The 12,346-nt window shown below is 55.3% G+C and overlaps 3 protein-coding genes across 3 annotated transcripts; 1 reads left to right on the top strand and 2 right to left on the bottom strand.

The window, feature by feature from the left end:
* Positions 1–340: 340 nt before the first annotated feature.
* Positions 341–706, top strand: GLRG_04842 (uncharacterized protein; the record flags this gene model as incomplete). The annotated part of the gene is made up of 1 exon (XM_008095527.1): positions 341–706. The coding sequence occupies one exon, from the start codon at positions 341–343 to the stop codon at positions 704–706; it is 366 nt and encodes a 121-aa protein (XP_008093718.1).
* A 10-nt stretch (positions 707–716) lies between these two features.
* On the bottom strand, positions 717–2,684 carry GLRG_04843 (homeobox domain-containing protein; the record flags this gene model as incomplete). Its single annotated transcript, XM_008095528.1, has 3 exons — positions 717–2,002; positions 2,056–2,267; positions 2,329–2,684. 3 exons carry the CDS (start codon positions 2,682–2,684, stop codon positions 717–719), a joined length of 1,854 nt encoding a protein of 617 aa, XP_008093719.1.
* A 2,535-nt stretch (positions 2,685–5,219) lies between these two features.
* On the bottom strand, positions 5,220–5,518 carry GLRG_04844 (uncharacterized protein; the record flags this gene model as incomplete). The annotated part of the gene is made up of 2 exons (XM_008095529.1): positions 5,220–5,395; positions 5,515–5,518. The coding sequence occupies 2 exons, from the start codon at positions 5,516–5,518 to the stop codon at positions 5,220–5,222; spliced, it is 180 nt and encodes a 59-aa protein (XP_008093720.1).
* Positions 5,519–12,346: the final 6,828 nt, after the last annotated feature.

A 12,346-nucleotide genomic window follows, 5' to 3' on the forward strand; every position in this document is an offset into this window, starting at 1 on the left:
TCCTCACAAAAGTGTGTGTGTGTGACTGATTAAGAACCAGGAGAAATCCCAAGCCACCTGGGCTTCTTCTCCAAATTTTGCATTCCTCCCAAGCCCGCAGCCAAGGACATCTGAGTTTCATGAACGACGACAGATGAAATGAATAGATAAAATATAAAAGAGATCAACGAGACAGTAATGTGCAGCGCAAGCCAACCGAGGACGAAGGGAATTGTTATTAGGGGTCACGCCGTCGTCTGTTCGCAATCGGCGTGGCAAAAATGATAATGATGACGAAGTATGACACGAACATATGCCTTAAACATCGTAGCACGCAAAGTGTGTTCGTTGGCGACAATAAATGGCTCGAGAATGTTGGATTAGTATCCAAACGACGTGCAAATTATACGATCGCTTGTGCCAGACATGCATGATCGAGATTCCGAATAGAAGTATCGTCATGCAGAGTCGTCGTGGCCGATGGGTGAATGAGCGAGAACTGGATCGCGCAATGCAATCATCGGTGTTGGAAGCAAACCAAGCGAAACCCATCTGGTATATATCAAGCGCCTCAACGCCAACTGTGAATGACCAAAGGCAAGCCAACTCCCCTTTCTTTCTCAAGAAAGCATTTGGGAGCACGCCCCAAATTTGTATGTACGCCATGTTGTCCTACACCGAGGAGCTCCCAGTCAACTCTGGCATGCTTAGCTCTGCCAGGTTGTAGACAGAACCACTCAGTGCGGTGTCTGATGCATGGACTCGGGGGACATGGAGTTGGGGTCGACGGTGTCAAACTGAACCAGCTGGTTCATGTCAAGGTCGGCGTGGCCCTGGTCGCCGTATGCCGGTGAGTGAGGGTGCATTGGCAGGTTGATGGTGTGCTTCGAGTACATCTCGTTCAGGCCGGTGCCGTCGTCAGATACTGCGCATGACCCATTGTCGCCTTGCTGGTAGATGTCGGCCGAGGCCGATCTGCCTGGCATGGAAAAGGGAGGCGACTGCTCAACAATCGAAGGCTCCCCGTGATGGCTTCCGAATGAAAGAGGGGACACAGAGGGTGGGATCATGCTTGGTGAATGGTTCGCCATCGGAGACAGGAAAGCGGTGCCGTACGGCGTGTTGTAGCTCGAGGCCGGGAGAGGGCTCGGCTCCGGACCCTGAGAGAAAAAGTTGGGACTCGTCGGGAAGTCGGAGGGAGAAGCAGTCGTTGCCGACATGGGATACTGTCTCATGTCCAGGCCGAATCCAGCCTGAGTGTCGATTCTCAGGTTCGGACCCAAGCCACCAGGCTGCTGGGGGATCGGAGCGTAGATGTTGGGGCCAGGAGTCTGAGGAGCCGACATCTCACCCGGTTGCTGGATGTAGAAGGAAGGCATGGGGTTTTGCAGCATGGAGAAGTCAACGGCCATGGGCACCGAGCGACTGCGCTGGCGCTTGTGACCAGGACCACGCATGCCAGGATGCATGTTGTTGATGCCCCAAGACTCCTGGAACATGCCAATGTGAGGCTGAGCGAAGTTGGGCTGGGACGAGGGACGTCCGGTGGGCGACACGGGCGCGGACACGGAGAGAGCGTGTTGTTGGTCGATGAATTGGTGAGGGTTGTTGCGGTTCATGAAAGCCTCCAGGGAAACGAGCTTGGCCAACTGACCACTTAGAACCTTGGGGTTGCCACCGAGGTGGTGGACCATGCATTGCGAGGCCTGCTGGTCCTCGGTGAAGTCGCCACACTGGAAGAACCCGTTTGCTTGAGGAGACGAGTCCATGAAGAAGTTGGGTGGACGGTTCAGCTCGATGACGATGCCACCAGGCTTGTTGGGGTCGCCCTCCTGGTTTTCGAGGAAGATGTTCTTGATGCAGGCAAAGGGATATTCGATCTTGTAACCTGCCTGTTCGTTGTTGATGTAGTAGGTCATGGTGCACTTGTCAGGGGAGTAGAAAATGATGAGATCCATCGTGTTCTGTCCGACGCGAGTCCACTTGCCGATGCTGAGAGAACGGCAGGTAAGATGGTGGATCACTGTGAATGTTTAGTAGGATACCTCAATAGTCTCGAAGCCTAGCATCACTTACAAACTTTGCCCTGGCCGTTCGGGTCGCCGCCGACAAGCATGTTGCTGTGGCCGTAGGGCAGAAGGCCGGTTCGGCCGAGGAAGGGGCCGCCCAGGCCCTTACCAGACTCCATCGCCTGCATGGCGAGGTAGGCTCGCATGGATTCGGGGATCGAATCAATGTCTTCTCCAGTCTCGAGACTCTTCTTCGCCAAAAGCTTGATCTTGGCGCGTCTGCGAAGGGGGTCAGAAACGTTGGCGGGGAGGACATGGTGTAGAGGGACGGGCAGCATACCTGTTCTGGAACCAGATCTGAACTGACCTTTCGGTCATGTTGATTTCTTCCGCTATCCGCTCACGAACGGTGGCAGTAGGAGTCGGGTTCTTGTTGAACTCGATCTCCAAAGTCGTCAACTGGTCCTGGGTGGCGCGTTGTCTCTTCTGGTTCTTTTGCTGCTGGGTCAAGGTGCTCTTGCGAGGCGGGCGCCTTGATTGCGAGGAGGAACCCTGGCCGTTCTGGGCTGAAGCCGAGGGAGAAGGGGTCTGGTTCATCTTGCTTGCGGACGTGGGGGAGGTGTCCTGGGGAGAGGAAGCGCCGGGAGTTGAGGCGTTGTGGGCAAGAGCCACTGGGATATCGATCTCAGTAGCCATAGCTAATCTTTTTCGTGCTTCTCCGTTCGATGAGGGGAAGGCAAGGTGGTTGATCGCTTTAGCGCGGAGTATGTCTGGTCAGGGTACGGGTGGTTTGCGAGTCGTCTCGGTGTAAACTGTGTCCGGAAGGCGACGTGAGGGTTCGAATAGAGTAGGTGGTTCTCGTGGACGCTCAAAGGCGCATAAGGTGGAGGGTAAGGTGGTAGAATGGTGTGCTGCACAGCTAGGGAAGGTATAGAAGGAGCCGCAAGGCAAAGATGCTAAGGAGCGTGGTCCGAGATCCAACAAGAGGATCAGGAGATGGGATGTGTAAATAGTATCGTGGGTTCGCGAAGAATGAATGTTTCAACTTCGACCAGACTGGAAGGAACGTAAACGAGAATTCCCGGAAAGGAGTGACGGGATTCGGAAGCTGAGTTTATGGTTGAATTATTTGAAGGAGTGACTGTGAAAAGGAAATAAAAAAGGAGTGGGGGAAGAGGAAGAGTAGAGGAAGGGATTGCCGTGAACGACGAGGATGACGATGAGGAGATAGATGGGACGACGAGGAAGGAGGAGGGATGGGGGGGCAAGAGAGGAGAAAAAGGAAAAGGACGCGAGGTGGAGGGCGGATCCCCCCAGCTGGGAAGAGGAAAAAAAAAAAGAAAAAAAAAAAGGGAACAGACGAACGGACGAAAGAACCGATGCCAGTCCACTCGTTCTCCTCTGATGGTGGGTGTGAGTGAGCTAGGCTGGTTGGTATCTGTCGGGGACGGTTCACGCCTCCCTCCCACACTCCTCCCCTCATAGCCCAGGGAAGTCTACAGCCAGCCCAGCCCAGCCTAGTCGAGTCGGTTTCCAGCGAGGAGCCCCCTAGAGAAGCGAGGCGTGTATGTGTTTGTGCGCTTACGAATATGGGTGAGGGACGAGGGGCGTGAGCTGGGGTGGGGACAAGGGGGGGTATGGATGGTTGGGTGGGTGTGCAACGGCTCAGTAGCCAGTAGTGTGTGCGGGATGGGATGGGGATGGGATAGAAGGATACAACCTGCACAATCGCCAGTCAGAGAGGTACGGAGCAAGGTACATGGAGACCGCACACATCGGCCAAGGCTAAGCATGTACTCCCATAACCCTCCCCGTTCCCCCCTCTCCCCCTTTTGACAACTTCATGTACCTCTGCCCCCTCCTCCCCCTTTCCCTCTCTCGTTTCGTCTGGCTCGTCAGTCTTTTTTCCTACTGTCAGAGACGATCCACAACGGCAATTAAGATATCTACTGCGGATGAGAGAATACGCAAGGATATGAACTTTGGGTGGATAAAGAGGGGAGGGAACAGGACAGGAGAGAGTTCGGGGGAATTAAAAAAATATAAAAGGCCAGACAGCCGGAGAAGCAGCAGTGGAAGATGGCGCGCGGGCGTGGACCGGGGCTGGATGTGTGGGCAACTCGAACGGGGCACACACACCCTCTCACACATACGACAAGGGAAAAAACAGGGGTAGTGTCAGGTACGCGGCTTTTCTCATTGGTGGGGAAAAGCCACCCTACCGTTCGTACCTGCGGCCGATGAACGGTACGTACCTCTGCCTGCTTCAAGCTGGTAAACCGTGCTTCAAGTGGCTTTTTGGCGGATATCCCCCCTCCCCTCCCCGTTTAGTCTTTTCTCAAGCTTCTCTGTCTGCTGGGTAGGCTTACGCTGCGCGGATGGATGATGGATGGATAGAAAGAAAGGTACTTCTTCGACTTCCGTCTCCCTTTCCTTTGACGTGCCATGGCATACCATGCCATGTCGCTTGTGTATCACTGTCCGTATGCTCCAGGCAAGCTGGTTTCTCGGCTTGGGTCTCTATTCCACCCCAGCTCCCACACCGCCGCCCGTTGGTTTGTCGGGGCTGTTGGTACTAGCTTTATGTAGGAGATGCATCATTGCATCCCATCATCAATGGACTGGCCCTGCTAGACAACCTGGCGGGCCTGCACCGTCTGCTGCAGCTCCTTGCCGTCTTGATACTGACTGGGCTGCTCCTTGTGTCCAGTGGCTGTCGATGAAAAGGTGGGGGCAAGCAGAAACCCGCAGCGGCGGAGGGAGACACCGCCGATCCCAGCAGGCGGGAGGGCAAGGAAAAGGGAGAGACACCGGCAAGCGCGTCGTCCCCAATGGGCCAATGGCTCAGTTTTTGCAACTTCACCAACTATTGCCGTCTTGAATCGCGGCATCCGTGTCGAACTGTGGTGGTCGCCAGGTAAGTACTCGGTGAAGCTGGCAGATGGACAGATGCATTACTGAGAAAGCTGACGACGGATGGTATGCACACGAGGTCAGAAGGATATGGCCTGGGCTCATTGTGTCGTCGAGAAGGAAACGCGGTGGACCATGGCCGGGCCGGGTGGGCAGGCACACGCCAAATGTGTTGCGATACCCGCGAGCCTCGTACGTGCGTGCTATGGTGCTCTTTCACCAGACGGGCATGTCCCCATCCTTTTTGGGGGCCGTCTGGGAAGCCACTTGCTGCAACGCCTCATGCTCAGCATCCGAAAAGAGACGACAGTCCACTGCTCACACTGGCAGGGGGGTCGAAGGACCGGGATCCGCGTGTGTCTGGTGCTTGTGCAGACGATCGCTTTCGTTCATGGGGGAGAGCAGAGTCGATAGTGGAACGATGGACGAAAGATCCAGCGTGCATAACTCAACCTGCTCAACTGAGCCTGGAAAAAAGTTATGTGCTGTTGTGGCTGGAGGGACTGTGTGGGTCAGAACGGACTCTTCGGGGCCGAGTGGGGCATTCGGTCAGGGATGTACAGTACACTATCCGTAGGTAGGTAGAAGTGAGTAACGCCGCTGAGGTACGTACTCATGTCACTCCAGCGAACGGGATAGATGGGAGGAAGAAGACAGGGCAGGACAGGACAGGACAGAAACAGAAACAGTCAAGAAAGGACCGACATCGTAGTAGAGCGGCAGGTAGGTATACTGCTTCGTACCCATCCGTGTAAACACGCCCGAGGAGCCGCCTCTCGTGCGAAGCAACGGTACTGGGTCTTAATCATGCGAAAGGCGGATGATTCAAGCAACGCCAGAAGTACTGCAAAGCCACTGCCGTCTCGTCGGGGCTGTTCGAGCAGGGGTTTGTTTCTGCGAAAACATCCCAACCGTTAGCCCATACCGGCATAAAGGTAGGGAGGGAGGGCGCTACGAAGACCTAGACTACCTATAATGTCGTTTGCTATGTATGCATTGCCATATCGTGCTCTGTGCTATTAGTATGTGCGTGCGTACCCGGGTGCACCTCTGTCCCGCCAATCCATCCCGTCTTTCCTTCCTTAGTACGGAGTACGGAGACATAGTATGCACATACTCCATTCTATCCCGCACTTTCCATCCAACCAACCCACCATCCATCCATCATTCTGGGCTGCCTTGCGTTGCAGTTTCATGCCCACATGGGGAAACTACTACCTACGCGGAGCTGGGCCCTGCTTCCTACCCCAAAGGCACCTTACCTACCTACATACGTACCTAGGTAGACAGACAAACTCCCGCAACTTAGAATTCGGTAGGTTGTGAAATGACAGTCACGAGAAGGGCTTGGACTCGTGAGGAAGCAGCGATGGGCCTACGCCAGCTAGCTCGCTGTGCGCGGCTAACCCGTCTTTTGTTACTCTCACATTTGCACTAGGTATATAAGTCACAGGAAGGAGAGACACCCAGCTGACTGAAAGCGGGTCCGTCACAACAGACGTTCGGCGCTTGACCCCTGTCCCCCGTTGGCGTCCGTTCGTCCCTTCCTGCTCTGGAACTTTGTCGGGCTGCTCCCTCTTCCTCCCCCTCATCCTCCTCTGCCGCCGCCGGGATCTCCCTCTCGCTCTCTCTCTCTCTCTCTCTCTCTCTCTCTCTCTCTTTCTCTCTCTCATGCTCTCTTGCTCCACAGTCGTTCTCGGTTGGCGCTGGTCGATCGCTCTGCATCACTGCACGGGCAATTGAACAATGCACCTGCGCGCCCATGCCTTACCTACCTATACCATAGCGTAGTGTACATCGTACACCACCATACTTGATGCACGATGCGTGTGTCAACCTGTGCGCCCGCACTGTACTTCTCCCAAGTACCCAGCCTGTCCCTGTCTCTGGCGATCCGTGTCTGGTCGGCTCTCCGCTTGTCCCCTCTAGTCTCCAGGACCCAAGACGCGTCTTCTTCTTTCACACGACACGAGCTGTGTCAGGTCTCGCCGGATGAGTGCACAATGGCGGCAGCAGCCACAAGTTCGCAGCATGTCAACAGCCAACAGCATCCCGACATGTTGTCCTGCAGCCGATCCCAAACAAAACGTCAGCAAGGGCACCATATCAATTGAACATCTCTCGAAATAGCACAGCACGTTTAGCCGCCTCGAGCAATCATCGTCCAGTATTCGTACAAAGTGCACCACCCATCGCCTCATCGCGCACCTGCTGCCGTGGAACGTTGCTCCATCCGACCCCTCGTCCCACGCATACCTGTGGAGGGCGATGCCATGATTTCCCGCCTTTGCCCCCTCCTCAACCACACACACACCATTTGGAGCTTGGATCTGCAATAATCAGCTTTCCGGAGTCTTCGAAAGAGGGGGCGCTGGCGGTGGCAAAACAACAATGCATCGCAGACAGCTGCCATCCGATGACGGGATGGTCAAGCTGTTGGAGGACGAGGCTCTTGCAGGCAGTCAAGCGCCCGCTCAGATGCTGGCGTCCCGATTTTGCGAGCCTAGTGGGTTCATCCATCCGTCTTGGGACCGAACTATGTACAGTAGAGCTTCAAGTTGCGCTGGTACGCCCATCGCCGAGTGCTTGCAAGGTCTTGGTGGTAAAAGCTGCGTTGCCGGCTTGGACTTGGTCGACAACGAAGAACGCCGACTTGGCCATGCACAGAACGGCGTTGGCGCGCTCGGAAGCATCGGAAGTCGACTAACAGACAAGGCAACCCAGTGTTGGAAATGACCTGGTGCATGATCGTAACCACACTGTCCGCTCGCGCCCCTGGCAATCGCGCACCTGCCTGTCCGCCACAGTGCTTATGCCGCCGCCACCCGTCAGGCTGGGCGGGCTGGCAGAAGACAGGCGGCCTCGGTCTTCACCTCCGTATCGCTTTAGTCGACTGATTGACGGCGGCTCTCTGACATCGTCGGTGCCCTTGGCTTGATTCCCGTCGCTGCGAGGCTGCTCAACTCGAGGGTCGACAAGACAGGCGCTGCAGATCCGGAAGCTGTTCTCCTACTAGGCTACCAACCCCCCCTCCCCCAGTCATCTCCGTGCGAGACGACAGACTGGACTTGAAAGAGCTTCCACAATGGCTCAGTTGGCGGCGCGTCCCGGAACAGATAGCCAGTCGTCGACGTCCACGAACGGCATGTCTGGGAAGGGGTTGTCACGCCAATTCAAGTCGCGGTCGCCTGATCTATACGAACGGAACGGTTCATGGACAATTGACATTGGTCTTTTTTGCCCTTCGGCTTTGGTCGCAGCTGCATGCTCGGCGTCTCCCTTAAGTAATATGGCAGTGTCCGTCCCACGCCTGGGACGGAGCTGTAAAGCCAATATCGGACAACAACGCGTCGAGGCGCTTGCTTCGCCATTCCTCTTGGAACCAAAGGGATGTCTCAGACAGGGCATCACAAAGGCCGCTGTCCACGGCCGAGGGCCTTGTGTCCACCTCGAAGCGTTCCAGTAAACATCCCAAGAGCCAATACCATCCGCTATGGCGTCCAAGGCGGGTTGTGTCGCCGTTCCTGCACAAGACTCGAGACGAACTGTGGAATCCCTGTCGCTCCCTCCGCTGCTTCCGCATCCCATGTCTAGCTGGCAGGTTCTGATTTGCCGTCATCGTCGCTCGCAGGAAGCTCTACGAAGCACTGCTCTTCGGCCTTGATTCTCGAGAGGTTGCAGCTTGTCTTGCATCGTACCTGCAGAAGCGTCATGCAGCTTGACCACCACACGCCAGTGTCCCACATGCGCCCAAGACACTCGTACAGCGGCGCTAACTGTATTTGGTCGTTCAACCAGCTCCATACAAACCATCCCATAGACACCCTTTCGAATCCAATTCTAGATGGCAATTCACCGCTGTAAACGGGGCAGTCGGCTTCCGGGTACAAGTGCCAAAGCTTGGGCATCAACTACGAATACTGCTGATTTGTATTTGATCAGATCGCTTTCGAGTGCTCTGATCCTCTCCGCTAATGAAGGCACACCGGGTTCAGTCGCACCCTTCTGACCAAACGTTGGCCGGCGCACGCTGCCGCTAGCATCGTCTCGCAGGGCGTAACGCCGTCGACTGACGGTTCATGCGATGGGAATGTGTTCACGCACGCGTCAGTGCGCTACTACTAAGCCGTTGAAGCACCTACAAAGGTGGCTACGATGTAGTCCAACATCCGGAGATCGGTGGTAGCGTCGGGCGTTCCTCAGATTGTTCAACGTCGGCGAAGATTAGCTATCCAGGTGTTCTGCAACGGACCGGATGGCTTCGGCGGCAGGAAACCCATGGACCGGCTCACCGGCTCATCTTCATATTCGTCTCCTGTCTCAGTCAGGCCAGACTTTCATGACGATACTGCCATTGTTCTGGACGACCACATCTTAGTCCATGTCGAATGCATACGTCTGTGAAGGAGCAAATGTATTTCTAGCGAGCTTTATGCTAGAACGAGAAAGCACCTCCGCCAGCACCAAAAAAACAACCAAACCCCCCCCCCCCCCCCCCCCCCGAAACCGTACGGATCCCCGGAGCACACTCCCTAGGCGGCATTGAAATCGGCCACGCATGATGGATCGGCTCCGTTTCCTGCACTAGAAGGAGCCTCGCTGGCAGGATCCATGACATCCACCATGCGTGCGCGAGTGGTGCAGCACAGTGCTGATGAATGCATGAGACTGTTCCCAAGGCCTCATCAGGTATCAAGGTTCCAGGTTTGTCTTCAGCAATGTCCACTTTTACCCCTGAGTGTCGGTGTCGGTACCTCACAGCATCTCAAGGGGCGTCGCGACCAAGCCAACCAATCTCGAAACAGCCGACGAGGGTATTGACCAGGTTGACCGGAGGGTCGTCATCATTGGCTCTCACAGTTGGGGCTTGCCCGAATTGAGTCAGGCGAAAGATCGCCAAAGGTTTGCCTTACCGGGTTAGTCAAGCAATGGGGGAGGCCAAGAGAGCCACTACCGTAGCATCTCAAGGCTCGAAGCTCAAGGCTAAAGGCTCAAGATTCGAGGCCCATAGATCTTGCGCAAAATGACAAGACACACAGAGCCTGGCAAGGAAATGGTGAGTGGGCATACTCCGTAGTCGTCGAAGTTCGGTGTCCACCGTGCTTCTTTCATCTGATCTTTCCTCTTCCCGCTTCAGGTTCTCTCGCCTACCACCCTAGTCCCGGTCTGCCTTCTGCTCCCGTTCGACACCGACTTGTCAGGCTCCCAGAGCCCCATCAAACCGCGGCCGCTCTTCTTTCTCCGCAGAACCATCCAAGGTCCCTGGAGAAGACAGGACACATTGATCGGTGTCTTTAAACAGGACTGTCGCCGCATAAAGGAGAAAGGGGCAAGCGGTCGAGCGGTGACGAGCGACAGCCGCATGTAATAATACCCCGTGCACTTTGGAGAGATCGTCAATGTGCAAAGTTCACTCACTGACGGCTCTAGTGTAGACAGTAGATGCAAAGGAAATGAAACTCCAGGACTGTTTTACTGACTCGGCCCTTGAAGCCCGCGGAAGTCGACGGTATCCTCCGTACGACATAGACCCGCTGCTCTCACGATGGAATTTTATGACGCCGACAACTGCCCGTTTCGCTCAGGGTCCATGACCAAAGCCACTGGACCAGACCCCCAGTCGCCTGGTCGGTCATAGTCGTTCCAGAAGAACCGTCGAACGCTACGAACCTGAGATCCCTGGATTATTCCCTTGACCTGCCCCTCCCCCTATCTGAAGCCCTGTTAAGTTAAACTTCGCTTACAGGAAGCCCTGGGACGACCGACTCTTGTCACAGGGCCCTTTATGGATAACGCGTAATATTGCCGCATGAAGTAGACGAGGCGTCTTGCAAGCAAGTTGCTCAGAGGGGGGAGGGGCGGTCAGAGGTATCTCTGATCTGACGTTATCCGTTGCGGCGTCCGTGGCACTGGCCCACTATTCGAACCAGTGGCCTGGAGGTCCGTTGCTGACAAGCCGCCATCACGAACATGCGGCGTCACAGGGTATGTCTCTCAGACGTGTACTTGACAGCTGGCCACCATCAAACCTGCGCTGTAGTAACTGGAAAATGGGAGACTCGGGTCAAAAAGCAATGGACACCGTCAGCGCCTCAAGACAGGCGGTTGGCTTGACGATAATGTGGCGCATCAACAGCCGCCTTTTCCTATATTCGGGGTGGTAAACCAAGGTTCGTGCCCATTGTTGCAGGTTACCATCTTACCAGATGAGCATCAGCTTTCACTGCGAGTATCAAGAGCGCAGAACACCCGACTTTGAACAGTGGTTGGGTCGCGGCAGCCTAGAACCCCATTGAGGCATGAGAGATCACCACGCCTCCTCAGTACGGCATTGAAGAACGCGCCCCGACACGCCCATTTCGGGTTTTTTTTTTTCCGCCGTATCTCTTTGAGCTCGAACATCGACTCCTACTAAATATCTCATCGATACACTCGCCCCGACAATGTGCTGCGCGCAACGTATCAGTTATTACGGGAACAGTCTGGCATTACGAAACGACCCTGACCGACATGGAGTCAAAGATCATGACTCACACCAGTCAACTGAGGTTGTTCGGAAAATTTCTCGTCTAAAAGTTTGAATCTGACAATGTGACGAACTGGCAGGGCATACAAATCTGTCGTGGCACCGGGCCAAGCAATCCCAATTAAGTCTGCTGAAACTGACCAGACCTCGCTTCTTCTACAAACATTGCAGGCGTCGCAGAGAAACTTCCGATTCATCTAGCTCCCCCGCTGGTGCAAGCGGATTCGGGTAGAAACACCAGCTTCGACGCGGCTCCGCCGTATTGTTTTGCGATGCGCATCAGAACATTGTTGCCAACACCTCCGTGCTCGGGCTTTCAGGGGGGGAGGAGACCACAGCAGCATGAAGTGTGTGGGCCTCAGGAGGAAGAATGTACCGGAGTGGTCCCTGTCGCCCTCTGTCTGCGACGTCGATGTCGCGCATCCGTAAAAGATCACACATCCAAGGCTTGTCAGCGATCGACGCTATCGATCGTCTGGTGTTCACCGGCCCTCTCCGAGACGGGACCCCTGGTTGGCCTGCCGTTGACAGCTGCTCGGCCGGTATGGAGTGTGAGGGCCGAGATCGTTTGGACCAGTTCATCGCCTCTGGGTAGTCCCAGCTTCTTGTGAGACTCGGCCCATCCGAAAGCGGTAGACGTGCATGACTCAACACGCTCCCACTAGGATAATCGCTACTCAAGAATTACCTACAGAAGATAGAGCGATATCTTGTTGTCTGATGACTCCAACTACCTCTACGCACGCCTTGTGAGTCTGCCGTCCGCATTGTAATCCGATCCGCATAAGGTCTGCCTTTGTATGTATGCCTGCCGGTATCACCGTATCTGCCTAGCAAGGTACCGCCTCGGTCCGACAGATCCTAGTCCGACAGTGGCGGGGGAGCCGTATAAGAGACAACGATATAAATGTTTCAAGCA

This window comes from Colletotrichum graminicola (assembly GCF_000149035.1).
Source record: "Colletotrichum graminicola M1.001 genomic scaffold supercont1.16, whole genome shotgun sequence".
Taxonomy (NCBI): domain Eukaryota; kingdom Fungi; phylum Ascomycota; class Sordariomycetes; order Glomerellales; family Glomerellaceae; genus Colletotrichum; species Colletotrichum graminicola.